Below are 16,221 nucleotides of genomic sequence, written 5' to 3' on the forward strand. Positions count from 1 at the left end.
TTCATATCGAAATTCTGTTATTCTAAAGTAATTAACTAAAAATCTTAAGTTTATTGTGCAACACAATATATGTTCTTACTCAAATTAATTACAGCTATTTTTTGTCTTTCACAATATATTTCACTCCTTGAAATCACATGCTAGCAGTGAGGAATGGATTGGACTTGGGAGTTAGCTATACGCCTGTACCTAGTTGGCTATTTAAATGGTTTGATAGGACTTAATAGTACACACACAGATTTATAATTTATATATCAACATTCGTAAGAAAATAAAATATCAAAATTAAAAGGCAGAATCTTATCACCATTCATTTGTATCATAGAGATATATGTATTACACCTTTATTAATCTTGTAAATCAACTGATCTCTTCAAACACCCAAATATATATAGTAATGAAAAAGACAAAATTTCTTCAGCCTTCTCATACAAGAAAATAGATATAAGCACATGACCTTTTTGTCCTATATAACCACAACTACTCTTTCGGTATAAACCGTTTCAGGGCTTACTAACGCTGAGGAGCTTAACATCGTCGATCACAGGACCACAAAGCGACGAGAAATCATCACTTCTCATCGCGTAAAACGTGCTGTAAAACATGACCCTCGTGCGGTTTGAAACCGCCACAAATTTCAAAGAAGCACGTTTGAAACCTCCTTTCCCTTTCGACTCATAAGCAACCTTCAAAGTGTCTTTACCCGCAAACGCCTCTACTATCATCGAACCTTTGCACGCGTTGTTGGCGTCTCCAACCGCAAATGATAGCATATAAGTCTTCCCTACGATGGTCCGAGCCACCTGAGCGATTGCACTTTCTTTCCCCGCAACCAGCTCGACGGCTCGACGGCCCTGTGGGACCGAGAAGTGTTCAATGTCAACGTATTTGACGGCCTTGAGGGATTCTATAATCCATGCTGGTAGAGGAGAGTGGTCATCTTCTATGAAGGGAGGAATCAGAACGCCGGTTGTTGCGTTTGGGATTATGTAGGGACCTTCTTCAAATCCTCCGTTTTTCAATATATTCTCTGTTTCATGTAATAGAAAAACACAACGGATTAGTTCGTGTATTTTTCTTGGCAACACATGCATAAATAGACATGCATTGAAAAATATAATGTATGTACTCTTTACTCAAGATTATAACTACAAAAAAAAAAGATTATAACTACAAGTAGACATATAAGCCCACATATCTACGTTCTTGACATATAGTTGTAATTACATCTGATGATTTATGGAAAGGACTTTCTAAGAATAATAACATAAAGATATAGACGTACGTGACCATATATATAAATAATAAATAACACACAAACTTACCATTGGTAGGTCTAGGAGGGTATAGAGCCTTGATTGCCACACCATCAATAAGTGGTCCACAAGCAGGATGTTCTTCCTCGCCAGGATTATGAATCACGATCTCCGCCACGTTACTCTCGGCCTGAAACGCCCAAGCGTATAAGTCCCACCCGCTACTACTGTATAGCGTCTGAATAGGAATAATGCCCGAGTCAGGTGCAACTGATATGTTGAGCCGTTCGTCTTGAGCACAAGTCCTTGCGGCACTGAAAGTGAGAGAGTAGTACATTCCTTTCGTCACGTTGAGTCTTTGTTTGATCGATGCCTCGTTGCCTAGCCGGACTGCGAATTTTCCTGCGGGTACCACGAGGAGCATGTCTCCTTGCTTTTGACCGGATTTAATGTATTCGATGAAGCCCGAAAGCTCCCAGTTTGGAATAGCGTTCTTGTTTACGACTCGTGTTCCTTTCATGTCCGATGGTTTTGGTCCTAACTCGAAGCCGCCGTTTGGTAACATTCCTGAAAATTACGAAATTCCCCTCAATTTCAATGAATTTATTCACATTTATTTGGTTTTACTTCATTTTGGTCAAATAAAAGCACACTATTATCTGCAGTTATTATCCAAAAGAAACAAAAACTGAGATATGCTTTGAAAACGGCAAAGAAATGGATTTTGTAATTGGACCCATTTATGTACTTGATTTAATATGTGACCTGAGTGTGTGTGTGTGTGTCAGAAATGGGCAAAGAAGTACTAAACCGAGTTACAAAGTTAAAAAAATTCTCCTGACGGATAGAGTTTGGTCAGAAAGCTAACAGGATTAAGCTTGTTCATTGACGCAAACACACATAAGCTAGCTTTTCAAAAACAAATCAGTCTATATCAAAAGAAGAAAATAGTCACTAATGCAAATGCAATCATAATACATAAAAGAGTGTATGGATGTAATAATGATTACCGTCACGGAAGCAGAAGATAAAGGAGACGGTGGAGATGAAAAGAACGAAGAGAAACGAGACGCTGCCTCCTTTCATCGTGAACGACCAAAGTAGAAGACTAGGGCAGGGAGATATACTGTGATAAAATTATGGGAGATTAATTTGCTTATATAGATTTCCAACTTGGAAAATACCTCCAGGTTTTGCTACAATTTACGGGTTTATGCCACTGATGTGGTTTGCGTATCCACATGGGACCGTGACTCAACTCTTTTGGGATTTAGTCGATGTTGTCTAAGAGAAGAGCAAATAGGATTATGTCTGCTGTCAGATTATTATCATTCTTAAACAAAAAAAAAGTTTGTTTTTGTTAAGTGCATAGCATTAAGCGATTACGAATGTTACGAGTAGAGGCATGTGAGTGTGGACCGAGTCTTCTGCTTCATTCCCGTGGCGGTTAACGTCCACTCAATCTCAGGCAGTGACGGGTGAAAATCTTGTCTTTCCATCCATATTTATCGGCGGCTCAAACGGCCCACGTGACCTTCCCATGGAATTCCGAAACCAACCCGTCATGTTCAATTTCCGATTCACGTGCCAACAAACATGCATTTAGCCACTACACTCTCTTAACGAAGATGAACTTCAGAATGTTAATATTAGACACAAAGTGTCCCACATCGGGTATTGGAAGGGATCCTTACTAATATATAAGATAGATGAGTCTCTCCACTAATCACCAATTGGTTTTAAGTGTGAAGTCCATCTAGCTTAACATGGTATCAGAGCCCGATCCACGCAGTCCAACCCGATCCACATCGATCTGGCCCAAAGTTGGCCTATCGATCTTTGCCCGAGCATTCCGAGATTGATGCTCAGAGAACCATCATCTCGAGGGGGCGTATTAGATACAAAGTGTCTCACATCGGGTATTGGAAGGGATCCTTACTAATATATAAGATAGATGAGTCTCTCCACTAATCACCAATCTATCTTATTAAAACAGAAACATTCTATTGGACCTAACATTTATTTTGTAAGTTTTTAAATTAAATACACCTTTATACTTTATAGTTAAACTTACATTAAATCATTAATGTTTCTTTCTTTATACTACTATCTATGTTTCCAAACAATATATTTATTTCTTTATACTACTATCAATGTTTCCAAACAATATATTTTTATACTACTATCAATGTTTCCAAACAATACAATAATTAATCTTAGTTATGTTATATCTATCATTTTCTTTTTAAAATTTTGTAGAAACGTCATAATTTCATAAATTGTAAAATAATGAACTTTAAAATTTGGAGTATAAGATTACAAATTATGAAATTATTACAATTTAAATCAAATTAGATTACATATCGGTCATCCAGCAGTTCAATCGGTTAATCTCGGGTTTTAGTAATTTTTTTAATACGAATATTTTAAAAACCTAAATTGAATTGTCAGATCTCCGAATTAACCGGTATAATCACAATCGGGTTAAATTTAAAAATGCTGATTTAAATGCAAAAAATATTTTAAATACACACTTTTAAAAATTACCAAAATATTTGTTAAGTTATTAGTGAAATTTTTCATCGTAAAATATTCCGCGCTTCCAAAGCGCGGGTCAAGATCTAGTTGGTTTTAAGTGTGAAGTCCATCTAGCTTAACAGTTAAATTAAGTATGACAAATGAAACCTCCATCTTTTTATTGTCACAATAACGATTTAGTCATGTTTATTGATGGAGTTCGCATTTATTTTCTTTAGTATCACCACAAAAAATACATGAGCTACTATTTTTAAATTAATATTGACAATTTACCTTGAAAAATAACAAGAATTTATGTATGTCGGATCTAAATTTACTCCATAATAGACTAACTAGTTCATAGATACAAGCTGACCGGCTAATACATAAAATGAAAACAGTGATAAACGACTATATATACAAAATTTCACACACTCATGCTTGTGCATGGTACCCTAGTAAAAGTTGAAATCGTTACTCGTTAAAATAGTATGAAAATGTTACTATTAGAAGGTTGAGTCTGTATTTATCCATCCATCATCTAACTAGGAACTATCGCAATCATGTGTCTTGAAAAACTCTCTCTTAGTATTCAACAGAAAACAAAACACATTTTGTATCAAACTATTAACAATATTAGTTGAGAACTTATTTAGGACTCACATCACATGGGAAGGTTTTCACTATCTTCATTTCATACCTAGCTATCCTTTTTTGGAAACTTTTCTCTATATTGATCCCTTAAACTGCAAAGTCAATAAAAAGCGAAAAGGCTTGCGCTTCGAACTTGGGCTCGTATAATTTTCCAAAGAATATCAAATCGGCCTCTTATTCTCATCAAACTAAGCAAATAAGTCAACAACTAGATTTTGACCCGCGCTTTCAAAGCGCGGGTTTATGTTTGGTGAAAATTTTATATAATCACATTTATATAATCCGTCTTGTATATGTATTTATGTAATCCGTCTCATATATATATTTTATATCCAGATTTATGTTCGGTAAAACTATATTATACATATATTTTTAGGTTTTTAATTTTGAATTAGATATTTTAAATATAAATCAATATAACAGTTTTATAGTTTTGATCGGTGTTTTGAAATTCGATTGAGACCTGCGGTTGAACGGATTACCGGTTGATCAAAAATAAATTCAGTCCGGGTTTGAAAAAAAAAACAAAATTTAAAAATCCAATAAAAACTACTAAAATCGAAATCCAGTTACCGGTTGAACCAATAAACAATTTTTATTTTTTATAAATAATTTTTGTTAGATAGTTGGGATTATATTTAGGAAAGGCGGTTTAAAACCAAACCATTAAATAGTTTGAGAAAAAAACGATGCAGTTTCAAACATGCTGGTTGGAAAAATATTAAAATGATGCAGTATCAAACACGGAATAATCACATACCAAAATTGAATTAGGAAACCGGTGGTTAATGAAAAATCAAATACAATTAAAAAAGAAATCAATGCAAAATGTCCAAAATATCATTAATGAATACAAAAAAGCCTCTTTAATAGGAGTAAATAGAGTAAAAATCCAAATGTGCTTGTACTTTAATAGTATAGATACCGTGGCAGAACTGAAGAAAGCAACAAATAAGTCCAGACAAGACACGGTTGTAATCAGGTTGTAATTAGGATCGGTTCTAAGATTTATAAGGCTTGAAACCATTATAAAAGAGCTAAATGCTCAATACATTTTTTTATTGGAAACAAAATTCCTAATATAATATTTTTCTTAATTAGTTTAAGGCCAAATGATTATACATAATAAATTCTTAAAGGAAGGAGACGAATATTTCACCTTGCTAACAAGTAATTTCTCTGATCAAACATTCCACAAAGGCTACATCTATATGAGACCAAATTTTCCAACCGGATCTGGAATCTCTTTTTCTGTCATGGAATGTCTTACAAGATAGTTCATAGGCTCTGGAAGAGTGGAAGGTAACCACGATCTGTCCATTTTCATGCAACTATATATATCTTTTTATTACATTTGTACTTTTGTATATGGTAAGCACAAGAAAAACTAAGAGTTGCAGGCAGAAGTTAGGTGTGCTAACGTTTTTTCGTTTGTACATCTTTCCTCCAATAAATCAACATCACTTTCTTAACCTAGTAGGCTACATAAGTCAAATACTATCTAAAAATGAACAAAACGCGTTTAAGTTATTTTTTGCATAAGTCTCATCATTTGTTTCCCCATATTTGCCTTACATGGATATAAATCCTACTTAATATTGTGGTTTCTTGTTCTCCTTTCTTTTTGCCTAGGCGAGCAATTGCCAACTAATTTTTCTTATAAATTAATCATTTTCAACCTTTTTGTAAGAACACACATAAGATGTGTTAAAATCTTGAAACTAAAAATCTAAATACCAATAATAAATCATCTCTCCATCAACAATGGGAAACGTTCTAAAGCCTCTCACAGAAGATCCTCTTTCATTTGCTTACGAGCCTCTCCTCAGCCCCCTATGTTCGTGTACATATCTCTGTTTCAAGATCAATTTTTTTGTTTTCATATAGTATAAAAATAATATTCAAAATATGTTATTCAATATGTTTAAAGTGGATATAGAAAACGAGGATCTGAGAGTCTTCAGCATCACGGAACTTGAGAAAGCAACGAACGACTTCAGAAAAGACAGGAGGGTAGATGGCGAGGATGGCTTTGTTCGAACGTTCTACAAGGGCTCCATCGACGACACCTCATCAAGAACTAAAACTAGAATCTCTGTTTCTGTCATGGAATGTGTTCAAGATAGTTTAGAGGCTATAGAAGCGTGGAAGGTAAGCAAAGACTGTCCACTGTTTACACTTGTTTCTATACTCATTAAAGTAATTTGCAGGAAGAGGTGAAGTCTCTAGGAGCACATTCTCATCCAAACTTGGTCAAATTTTTGGGTTATTGTTGTGAAGATAAAAAAGCACTATTGGTATTCGAATACTTGCATAAAGGAACTTTGGATCATCACATTCATGGAAGTTAGGATCTCTTCTAATCAATGTATCCAATTCTATAAAATCAGCATACACAGTTTCATGTTTGATGTTACCCTCAACAGAGAAAGAGATGTTGTCATGGGCAACACGGGTTAAGATAGCCATTGGAACAGCTCAAGGTCTTGCATTTCTCCACTCAATCAACAACTCCTCCGTATATTTTGAACTCAGAATGCATAACATCATGCTCGACGAGGTAACGACTTTTTATTTATAACATTACGTTAATGATCTTAGAAACTAATACCTAAGTGTTGATCTCATAAGGAATACAACGCAAAACTGTTTTACCTTGAAACAAACAAAACATGTCTGGACAATCAATGGACACTTGTGCATGGACTTAAATATATGTCTCCTGAATGTATGATGACAGGTACAGCAAAATTGTAACTGTTTTTTTTTGTTTTTAATAATGATTCTGATCAATATTTTCATTGTTCAAATGTTAAGACAGTTATGTAATGTATATGTAGGTTGGTTTGAATTGGATACTGATGTTTTCGCATTTGGTGTGATCTTGCTTGAGCTTTTTACTGGTTCGAAAGATGGAGACTTACTTGCGCATTTAATGGCTTCGAAAGAAGGAGCAAAAGAGCTGAAGAATAAAAGCTTAGATGTAACTAGCACTAGACCTTTCTCGTTTACAGAAATAATTGACCCAGGACTGGAGAGAGATTATCCTGTGAATGCGGCAATGCAGATGAGCACACTCATTCAAAGATGCACTGGGCACAAGCATACACGACCGTCCATGCAACAAGTTTTAGATGTTCTGATTCATATTGCAGAGATTAAATAGTATCAATATGATCGTTCAGTTGTATTAAAAAAAATACGCTAAAATATGATTTATTGTATATTAATTTATACAAAACTGAAAGTATATGCTAATTATAGTTTGTTATTTTTCTTTCTGAAAAATATATATCAGATGAGGCCGTAGAAGAAATATTAGCTTTTAAGTTAAAGGGGGCTTGGACTTGATTCCGTGACTGTTTGTTCTTTCCTCAAGAAAATGAAAGCGATAGGGCAATAAGTCAAGAACACAATATTAAGTAAACGCGTTTCTGTTATAGTTCACGTGTCTCAGCATTATTACTTGAAAATGGATCATGTAGTGTGGTTGCTTATTATTCCCTCTGTTGCCTAAATGAGCAAATAGAGTTTGTGTCAAAGTGTAGTTATTAATTAAAATGGATATACATAGTGTGGTAGCTTGTTTTTCTTTGTCTTGTCCTTTTATATTTGTGGAGGCTTTCTCATCAACCTCTTTATAAACACCTAAAATAATGTGTTAAAGAATCTGAAAACAAGAATCTAGAGATCACGCTCAAGGATGGGAAACGGTTTAAAGTCTTGTAAACAAAAACATACTTCGCCTCTCATGAATACTCCTTTGTTGGGTACATCTCTCTTTTTACTGTTGCTTTGTTTTACATATATTAATTAAATCTCTAAGTATGTGATTCAAGCTTAAACGTGTGTGTGTATTTATATAAAAAGAGGAGGAAGAAGCCGAGAATCTCAGAATCTTCAGTGTCAAGGAACTGAAGAAAGCAACGAAGGATTTCAAAATAGAGAAGGTCGTAGAAGGGGAGGATGCCTATGTTCAAACATTCTACAAAGGTTACATCAGTGATGAGACCACATCAAAACTTCCTGTTTCTGTCATGGAAGGTCTTATACATAGTCAACATGGTCTAGAAGAGTGGAAGATAAGCAAAGTCCGTCAATGTTTTATACACTTGTTTGTTTTTATATACGTGTTGTTGTATACTTATTATGGTTAAAACAAAATCTATGAGTTTGCAGGAAGAAGCTGAGTCTCTAGGACAGATTTCTCATCCAAACTTGGTCAAACTCTTGGGTTACTGTTGTGAAGATAACAGATCACTATTGGTTTTCGAGTACTTGCAAAAAGAAACTTTGGAGCATCACATTTTCCAAAGTTAAGATCTCTTCTAAATGTGTTCATACCATATGTAGTAAAATGTACTTGTGCTTGATTAACATAAAGTTTCATGTTTCTCTCAAGCAGAAGAGGAGGCACTGCCATGGGCAACACGGGTTAAGATAGCCGTTGGAATAGCACAAGGTGTTGCATTTATCCACTCGATCAAGAACAGCCCATTACATCAAGAACTCAGAATGCATAACATTTTGCTTGACGAAGTAATCACCTTTTTCATTTTTCTTCATCTTGTTTGTTTATGATCTTAGAAAGTACTAATACTCAGGTTTTGGTCACATCAGCAATACAATGCAAAATTTTTATACCTTGACTCAAAAAAACAATGTTGGCCAATTGATTGGACATTTGCGGGAACTAAATACATGTCTCCTGAATATCTAGGTGCAGGTACAACCAAAATCTTTAAACTTTGTGTTTACTAATTCTGATTTATTCTTTTTTTATCTGAAGACAAATTGTGTAATAATACATTTAGATATTGTGAGACTGGAGACAGATGTATACACATTTGGTGTGATCTTGCTTGAGCTCTTTACTGGTTTGAAAGAGATATCAATACATCTGGAACGCTTAAGAACTAGACCGTTCTTGTTTACGGAGATAATTGATCCCAGACTTGGGAGCCATTATCCTGTGAACGCAGCCACAAAGATGGGCATACTCATCCAAATATGCACCACGAAGCATCGGAAGGAACGACCATTGATGCAACAAGTTGTGGATGTTCTTAATTCTGTTTGATTGATTTGTAGAGGTACTTAATATTTGATTAAAAGAGTTTAGTGTTTACTTTGACATTGAAGATAATTAAAAACAAAGAAGCATGTTTTGTTACTGTTGTAGCAGAGTTTATGTAATAGAGATGGCCACACATAAAAAAGACAAAATATAATCTGTCAAGTTAAACTATGACAGAGGGATGGATGATAACAAAACTAAAGCCTATGAGATTCTGAAAAAGTTAGTAATCTTTCATTGAAGATTAGCCACAAAAAAAAGAAACTAGAACATATATTCTGAAATTGTAAATTATTGCATCGAGAGAAAAATAAACAAAACTGGTGTTTGTGAGAAGGTTAAAGACTATTAGATGTTTTGCTGGGATATTAAGTAAGCCATTGAAGACATGAAGATGACCAAGATTGCAACGAGAATGTGCTTGAACCCAAGAGCTCCAACATCTAATCTCCTTACACTTCCAATATCTGATCTTGACTCTGTCTCTTCCTCCTACAAAAAGGAGACAAACATCACTTTCTATAAGGTCTTTAGAAGAAAAGAGTCAATATTAGATTCCTAGAATTCACTTAGATGCTTACAGTTAACATATTTTTAGTATTGATTTACCTCTTGATCAGTTAGTGAAGTAATGGTGGCTTGAGGTTTACTTTCTGAATCACAAGGAAGAGAACTCTTGTCAGACTTTGGTGAAACTTCACTTCCATTTTCACTCTCCACATGACCGGTTTTTCCAACCTTCTTCAACTTCACCATCAACACACGGTTCTCTCCGGACAAGTTATTTATCTGCAAATAAAAAGCATCTACTATGATGATGGTGATGAAAGCTACTAAGGAACCGATGTCTTAATACCTGTTTATGAAGGCGTTCTCGTTCGGAAGCTAGTTGCATGACCAGTTTCTTCATGATCTTGTTATGTTGTGCGATATCTTTAGCAGTTTGCAACTTTCTCTCCTCTGCTTGCTGTGAATATCTCTCCGCTTCTTTCAATCTACCTCTACAGAATTTCAGTTCTTCGTTGAGATCTGCGTTAGACTCAGATACAGTGATCAGCTTGTCTTCAGTATAGTCAGCCCTGTTTTCAGCCTTGGAAACTTTGGACTTTAGATCCTCAATCACATCCTCCATGTCAGAGACAGTAGAGTACAACAAGCTCTGCTTCTCTTTGCTTGCTTCAACAGCTGCAACCGCAAGTTCTAGCTGATGATCTAAGTCCCTCAAGTGTTTCTCCAGCGATTCTAACTTCTCCGGAGTGTAGCCTTTTGCTCTGAAACTCCCCAACTCTTCTTGAACCTCCTTTTGGCTTTCTTCTAGCTTTTGCCATTTGGATTCTGCTTCCTCAGCCCTAGCTTCAGTTTTGGCTAACTGATCTTTCAGATCCTCGTTGATACGTTCAAGATCTGTTATCTGAGCAGCAGAAGAAGCATCTTCATTCAGCTGTTCCTCAAGAGAGCTAACTTTCTCACTTAATGTAGAATTCTCAGTGTTCAACAGAATCAGTTTCTCCTCAGCTTCTCTCAAACTCTCCTTCAACCCTTCCGTCTGCGCCATAAGAAAGTCGCCAAGCCTCCCGTTGCTGCTATCAAGCTTGTGCAAGGCGGATTCCCTAGCTTCTAAACGCTCGTTCGAATCAACAAGCTCGGACTTCAGATTGTCTTCCCGCTTAAAAGACCCGCTCAGACTGAACTTGAGAATCTGCAGCTTTCCAGACATCTCCTTTAACATCCCCTTGAAAACTTCGGAAGCATTATCCGCCTCGAGCCACCTCGAATACGCGTCTTCGATGACTTCTTCCATGTAGAGAACATCCTGCTCGGAAGAATACAGTTTGATCTCTAGCTGGTATTCAGCGTTTCGCGACTCGCTTAGTTTCTTCTCGAGTTCCATCTCCTTGGCCAGAGATTTCTCAAGCATCCTCAAAACGTTCCTCTGCTGATCAGCAGTCTGCATTTTGATCTTAGCGCTCAGATCACCAAACTCACCCTCGTTTTGACATTCCGCAGCACCACCCCCTCCAGACCCTGACGGAAACAAAAAGATCTCTAAATTATATAAGTACGAGAACGTTTAAAATTTAGTTATGTGTTTGTTTTGGTGACTTACAGCTTCCAAGTTCATCCAAACCAGAAGAAGATAACTTGTGAAAGCTACAAGACTGCTTCTTCATCTCCACCACTTGGTCCATTAACTGGTCCAAAGACTGTTCAGCGTCATGAAACTTCCCTTCCAAATCCGAGAAGCCATCATCTTGAAACGGAGATATCATCAAGACACGAGCGCTTTGAACTTCGTTCCGGAGAAAACCAACGAGCGACTCGACTTCTTTCACCTCTGAGTTGAGGAACGAAGACAGTAGATCGAATTCCAAGGCCTTCTCAGCCAAACCATCATCTTCTTCATCGTCTTTGTGAGAAACGAAAGACTCAAAGTCGTGTTCCCTGGAGCCGAGTTGCATAGTGAGAAGACTGAGATTCACCAGCTTCTCGGAGACGAACGCAAAATCCAATTCGACTTTTATCAGAACTTGGCTTGCGCTCGATAGCTCTGGATGATGATGATGATAATTTGTGACTTGGCCAGTGAGGGAGATATCTTCTGAAAGGCTCTCCTTTGTTGAGCTAGGCTCTGGTACGAGGCTGTCGTTGTCGTTGTCATCGACAGAGACGGTTCTATGATGTTCGGTTTCTATTTCCATCTGTCAGGTCCCAAAAGAGAAAAGCATCAATCTTTACGCCAAGAAATTGAAAAATTAGGGTTCCTATCAGAGATACAACGATCCTGGGTTTCGATTCCCGAGCGAGAAATCAAAGTAAAAAGTTTGTAAACAAACAGATTTATTCAAATAGTATGTTCTAACTTTATTAGGATCGAGTGAGTACAGAAAGGGAAATGAGAAAACTTACATTCGGAAGCGAAACGACACGATACGATTCAGATCAAAGAAACCTCCTTTGGGAGGAAATGATCGAGAGAGAGAGAGAGAGAGAGGGGAGGCGAACGTGAGAGAGAGAAAAAGAAGAATGTACAAAAAGGATTCTCTTTTATTTGTTTACAGTCATTTGTTTTAGAAAACTTTTATTATTCTCGCACTGCGAAACTATTTTTGTTGTTAACCAGATTTGAGACATGTAGTAACACCCCCTGTCTAGTGTCTACATTCACAAGTGACAACACAGTAAAAATAGAGAGATGCAACCAAACCGCATTGAATTTTATGTTTTTAAATGTTTTTAATGCGAATTTACCTTTTTCCCTTATAAAAGATAAAGCTATTTTAAGTTTTAATGCAGGATCAGTTTCTTTCTTCACTAACTTTTCACCGCTATACGGTTACAACTTACAACATGAACATTAGATTCTTCTTATAAGCTCTTCCAAAAGGTTTTTGAATTCAGAATGTATACATATTTACAGTTTTTTTTTTTACTTTTGAAACTTAATAATTACACTCATCATTGCAAAAGAAAGTCATATAGTGTGTGAGGCCTCCATCAATAAGTCTTTAATTTTCTGGCAGCCAAGGTTAGCTCATGAGGAGCAGTGCTTCACGAGTTCGACCCAAAAGACTCAGAGCTGTTGCTGCTATGTGATGTCCCGTTAGCCCCGCAAGTGCAAGCTGCTCGTTAGGCGACGCTTCTTCTATGTACCCATCCGGTAACACAATCGGTCTCCACTATCAAATGTTTTAGTCCACACAAGAGAAGTTACAACCCTAGTTTATAGAAAGATGACCCACTTTGAATACATGTGGTTTTTTGGTTTGTTGTGTGTGTACCTTGATTTTCCCATCGAGCTGGCCATCAAGGGCTATGAACTGAGCCACATGAGATCCAAACCCTCCAACACAGCCTTCTTCTACAGTGATAAGGAACTTGTGGTTCTCACAAAGACCACGCACGAGCTTAATGTCCAGGGGTTTGCAGAATCTTGCATCAGCTACTGTCACGTTCAAACCGAGTTTCGAGAGAAGCGAGTGAGCATTAACACAGTTCTGAACCATGGCTCCATACCCGAGTAAAGCCACTTCTTGACCTTCTAATAGAACTCTTCCTCTTCCGATCTACTCTAATATGATAAAACGGGTTCTTGTGTCAGCATGGCCTTTAGAAGACTTTGAAGATTAGATTGGAACTTACTTCAACTGGTAATCCAGCAGGGACGAGATAGTTCTTGTTGACGATGGCGCCTCTGGGGAACCGGAAACAAACCGGGCGGTCAGTGATGTTAGCTGCAGTTGCAACCATATTCACAAGCTCATCCTCATTGGCTGGAGCCATGGCTATCATGTTTGGTAAGCATGACATGAAAGCTATGTCAAATGCTCCACACTGCACAGCACCATCGGATCCAACAAGCCCTGCGCTTGTTATAACAAACCTCACCGCCTTTCTCTGCCTATCTACATCATGGACAACCTAAAACAAACGATCAAAACACACTAAGACACTTTGCTTTAATAAAAAAAAAGACGCTTTTAGAATGCGAGAGAAAAGTGAAACCTGGTCATAAGCTCTTTGTAGAAAAGCAGATGGAATAATGCAAAAGGGTTTGAGACCTCCAGAAGAAAGACCAGCAGAGAATGTGACAGCGTGCTGTTCAGCCATACCGACATTGAAAAACCTGTCTGGAAACCTCTCCTGAAACGTAACAAGCGATGGATCCATCTCTATTCCTGCATGGACTACAACAATATCTCTATCCTTTTCGGCTTCCATCACCAAAGCCTCAACAAAGCAATCACTGTAAGTGCGTCTATCTGAAACACCAAAAGTAAACCGAGTCAAGATTTGGATAAGGACAAACTAATATAAGCAGAGAGATATATATATACCATTAACGATGTTTGTGGTTTCTGCATCTCGCTTTTCCTCTGTGATCACATGGACCAACACAGGACCCATCGAGTCTAGAGAAGCTACTTCTCGGAGAACACAAACTAGATCTTCAACGTTGTGTCCATCGACGGGACCAATGTAGTACAAACCAAGTTCCTCAAAGAGAGTTGAACCTGTTGGTCCCACCATACCACGTGCGTACTCATCCACTTTGGCTGCCCATTCATACATTCCCTTTCCAATTTTCTTCGTCATAGCCTGCCCATTATCAATAGCAAAAACAAAATAATCAATAATACTGATTGAACACTAAATCTCCAGCCGTCGTAAAGAATCTAAGGGTTCATAAAGAGAGAGTATGGAGAAAGCATACTTTGGCTAGTTCTCTAAATTTCCGAAAAATTTGGCTAGACTGGATTTTGCTCATGAAGCTAGATAGGGCACTGATGGAAGCCTTGGATCCGTCCGCCATATTTGGATGCAGAGAGTGACGGTTATCATTAAGTATAACAATCATATTAGAATCCAAGTAACCTGCATTGCTCATTGCCTCATATGCTTGACCTGCAGTTATTGTCACACTGTCTATCACAGCAACAACCCGGTCCCTCTTCCCTTTTATATCACGGGCGACTGCTAAGCCTAAGAAGCAGAAACTAAAACGTTCAGCACACCAAAATCGGTAAAACTAGCAAGCATTCTTAGCTGATAAGCTAACAAAGGATGATAGAAAGATTTACCGAGCCCAGCAGAAATACTGTTGCAGCCATGGCCGGTCCCAAAAGAATCATATTCACTCTCCAGTCTAGAAGTGACACCAGAAACACCATTCTTTTGTCTGGATGGTATCGAAGACCAACGTCCTGTCAATACTTTATGTGCATATGTCTACAAAGACAAGACAGTCTATTACCACACACAATAAAAACAGGTCATCAGTCCCCCTGAAATCTAAAAAAAACATTGGGCTTACTTGTTCCACAGCATCCCACAGTATTTTGTCAACGGGGGCACGGAACACATAATGGAGAGCAAGGGTAAGCTCTACGGAAGCCAAGCTAGGTTTCACAGACTTTTGGGTCTTCCACAGTACGGAACGAAGCTCAGTGCGGATTTCATCAGCTAATACCTTCAACTCCTACAGAGAAAGAACATGAACCTCAAATCCCTTTTGGAGTCATATGGCATTGAACATCAAGACTTTACCTTTACGGTCAAATTCCTCAATTGAGATGGAGTCTCAATGCTGTCTAGTAATGGCGTCTCAAGTTTCTCATCAGTATTCGGAAAAGAACATACACGAGCTCCATTTGAAATTTCCTGGATATTAAAAAAGCTACATTTAGGAGATTCCATACACCAAATTAAAAGCTTGGCACTTTTTGTGAGATTAAAGAGAAAATGATCAGGACGGGACTCTTAAACCTTTTTGTGAGTGCAGGAGGATGCAGCTGACAAGAAGCTCTTTCTGAAAAAATCAACATTACATGGACGCGAAGAAGAGACGGTACTATCTGACCTCCTCAAATTAAGATTCCTGTCAAATCGAGCTGAGATTCCGGATTGATATCCAATCGAAGCCGAACCCATGAAGAGAACGAAAGCTTCGTGAATCAAACTAGGACGACAAATTCGGAAGGAAATTTGAAAAAATAAAACATACAAAGGGATTCTACACTATCATCATCATGCCAATCCGAACGCACAAGGGGAAGAAGAAGAAGAAGAACATTTGAGCTGCGTTGCGGCCAGAAAGATATATCAGCTTTGGATAAGCCCATTAGTTTTTTCTGGGCCTTATTCGATCTATAACCAACCATTGAAAGACAAATTTTCATGTAATCAATTCGTCTACAGCTCGTGCTCGTAGTTGAGTAA

At 37.4% G+C, this 16,221-nt stretch overlaps 5 protein-coding genes across 8 annotated transcripts; 2 read left to right on the forward strand and 3 right to left on the reverse strand.

Moving 5' to 3' along the window:
* Positions 1-310: 310 nt before the first annotated feature.
* LOC108816756 (protein DUF642 L-GALACTONO-1,4-LACTONE-RESPONSIVE GENE 2) lies at positions 311-2,378 on the reverse strand. The gene is made up of 3 exons (XM_018589324.2): positions 2,267-2,378; positions 1,326-1,823; positions 311-1,030 (listed from the first exon to the last, which is right to left on the reverse strand). Exons 1-3 carry the CDS (start codon positions 2,340-2,342, stop codon positions 504-506), a joined length of 1,101 nt encoding a protein of 366 aa, XP_018444826.1. The 5' UTR covers positions 2,343-2,378; the 3' UTR covers positions 311-503.
* A 3,705-nt stretch (positions 2,379-6,083) lies between these two features.
* On the forward strand, positions 6,084-7,672 carry LOC108815194 (inactive serine/threonine-protein kinase BKN1-like). Of its 2 annotated transcripts, none has more exons than XM_018587843.2 (6): positions 6,084-6,270; positions 6,358-6,578; positions 6,638-6,773; positions 6,854-6,987; positions 7,059-7,167; positions 7,268-7,672. In XM_018587843.2, exons 1-6 carry the CDS (start codon positions 6,192-6,194, stop codon positions 7,591-7,593), a joined length of 1,005 nt encoding a protein of 334 aa, XP_018443345.1. In that variant the 5' UTR covers positions 6,084-6,191; the 3' UTR covers positions 7,594-7,672. The 2 variants fall into 2 exon arrangements, with proteins under 2 accessions (XP_018443345.1, XP_056846411.1); XM_056990431.1 differs by having other exon boundaries at positions 6,085-6,264.
* A 286-nt stretch (positions 7,673-7,958) lies between these two features.
* Positions 7,959-9,673, forward strand: LOC108818120 (inactive serine/threonine-protein kinase BKN1-like). The gene is made up of 6 exons (XM_018590990.2): positions 7,959-8,197; positions 8,298-8,518; positions 8,607-8,742; positions 8,833-8,966; positions 9,048-9,153; positions 9,242-9,673. The coding sequence occupies exons 1-6, from the start codon at positions 8,131-8,133 to the stop codon at positions 9,505-9,507; spliced, it is 930 nt and encodes a 309-aa protein (XP_018446492.1). The 5' UTR covers positions 7,959-8,130; the 3' UTR covers positions 9,508-9,673.
* A 43-nt stretch (positions 9,674-9,716) lies between these two features.
* LOC108818119 (WPP domain-interacting tail-anchored protein 1) lies at positions 9,717-12,567 on the reverse strand. Of its 2 annotated transcripts, XM_018590988.2 has the most exons (5): positions 12,412-12,566; positions 11,612-12,203; positions 10,361-11,529; positions 10,114-10,293; positions 9,717-9,996 (listed from the first exon to the last, which is right to left on the reverse strand). In XM_018590988.2, exons 2-5 carry the CDS (start codon positions 12,201-12,203, stop codon positions 9,853-9,855), a joined length of 2,085 nt encoding a protein of 694 aa, XP_018446490.1. In that variant the 5' UTR covers positions 12,412-12,566; the 3' UTR covers positions 9,717-9,852. The 2 variants fall into 2 exon arrangements, with proteins under 2 accessions (XP_018446490.1, XP_018446491.1); XM_018590989.2 differs by lacking the exon at positions 9,717-9,996 and having other exon boundaries at positions 10,172-10,310; positions 12,412-12,567.
* Positions 12,568-12,853: 286 nt separating this feature from the next.
* Positions 12,854-16,086, reverse strand: LOC108817678 (1-deoxy-D-xylulose-5-phosphate synthase, chloroplastic). Of its 2 annotated transcripts, XM_018590436.2 has the most exons (10): positions 15,769-16,086; positions 15,550-15,663; positions 15,317-15,481; positions 15,084-15,231; positions 14,717-14,985; positions 14,340-14,601; positions 14,008-14,264; positions 13,645-13,923; positions 13,284-13,568; positions 12,854-13,181 (listed from the first exon to the last, which is right to left on the reverse strand). In XM_018590436.2, the coding sequence occupies exons 1-10, from the start codon at positions 15,931-15,933 to the stop codon at positions 13,032-13,034; spliced, it is 2,094 nt and encodes a 697-aa protein (XP_018445938.1). In that variant the 5' UTR covers positions 15,934-16,086; the 3' UTR covers positions 12,854-13,031. The 2 variants fall into 2 exon arrangements, with proteins under 2 accessions (XP_018445938.1, XP_056846386.1); XM_056990406.1 differs by lacking the exon at positions 12,854-13,181 and having other exon boundaries at positions 13,284-13,573.
* Positions 16,087-16,221: the final 135 nt, after the last annotated feature.

Source organism: Raphanus sativus, chromosome 7 (assembly GCF_000801105.2).
Source record: "Raphanus sativus cultivar WK10039 chromosome 7, ASM80110v3, whole genome shotgun sequence".
NCBI lineage: Eukaryota > Viridiplantae > Streptophyta > Magnoliopsida > Brassicales > Brassicaceae > Raphanus > Raphanus sativus.

Coding starts and splice junctions, on each gene's coding strand:
- LOC108815194 (XM_018587843.2), top strand. CDS start 6,192: ATGGGAAACGTTCTAAAGCCTCTCACAGAAGATCCTCTTTCATTTGCT. Junction 6,774..6,853: donor GGATCATCACATTCATGGAA/GTTAGGATCTCT, acceptor TACCCTCAACAG/AGAAAGAGATGTTGTCATGG. Junction 6,988..7,058: donor ATAACATCATGCTCGACGAG/GTAACGACTTTT, acceptor TGATCTCATAAG/GAATACAACGCAAAACTGTT.
- LOC108818120 (XM_018590990.2), top strand. CDS start 8,131: ATGGGAAACGGTTTAAAGTCTTGTAAACAAAAACATACTTCGCCTCTC. Junction 8,743..8,832: donor GGAGCATCACATTTTCCAAA/GTTAAGATCTCT, acceptor TCTCTCAAGCAG/AAGAGGAGGCACTGCCATGG. Junction 9,154..9,241: donor TCCTGAATATCTAGGTGCAG/GTACAACCAAAA, acceptor TAATACATTTAG/ATATTGTGAGACTGGAGACA.
- LOC108816756 (XM_018589324.2), bottom strand. CDS start 2,342: ATGAAAGGAGGCAGCGTCTCGTTTCTCTTCGTTCTTTTCATCTCCACC. Junction 1,824..2,266: donor TATCTTCTGCTTCCGTGACG/GTAATCATTATT, acceptor CGTAATTTTCAG/GAATGTTACCAAACGGCGGC. Junction 1,031..1,325: donor CCCTCCTAGACCTACCAATG/GTAAGTTTGTGT, acceptor TACATGAAACAG/AGAATATATTGAAAAACGGA.
- LOC108817678 (XM_018590436.2), bottom strand. CDS start 15,933: ATGGGTTCGGCTTCGATTGGATATCAATCCGGAATCTCAGCTCGATTT. Junction 15,482..15,549: donor TGAGGAATTTGACCGTAAAG/GTAAAGTCTTGA, acceptor CTTTCTCTGTAG/GAGTTGAAGGTATTAGCTGA. Junction 13,924..14,007: donor TACAAAGAGCTTATGACCAG/GTTTCACTTTTC, acceptor CGTTTGTTTTAG/GTTGTCCATGATGTAGATAG.
- LOC108818119 (XM_018590988.2), bottom strand. CDS start 12,203: ATGGAAATAGAAACCGAACATCATAGAACCGTCTCTGTCGATGACAAC. Junction 11,530..11,611: donor TTTGGATGAACTTGGAAGCT/GTAAGTCACCAA, acceptor TGTTTCCGTCAG/GGTCTGGAGGGGGTGGTGCT. Junction 10,294..10,360: donor GAGAACGCCTTCATAAACAG/GTATTAAGACAT, acceptor TTTTATTTGCAG/ATAAATAACTTGTCCGGAGA.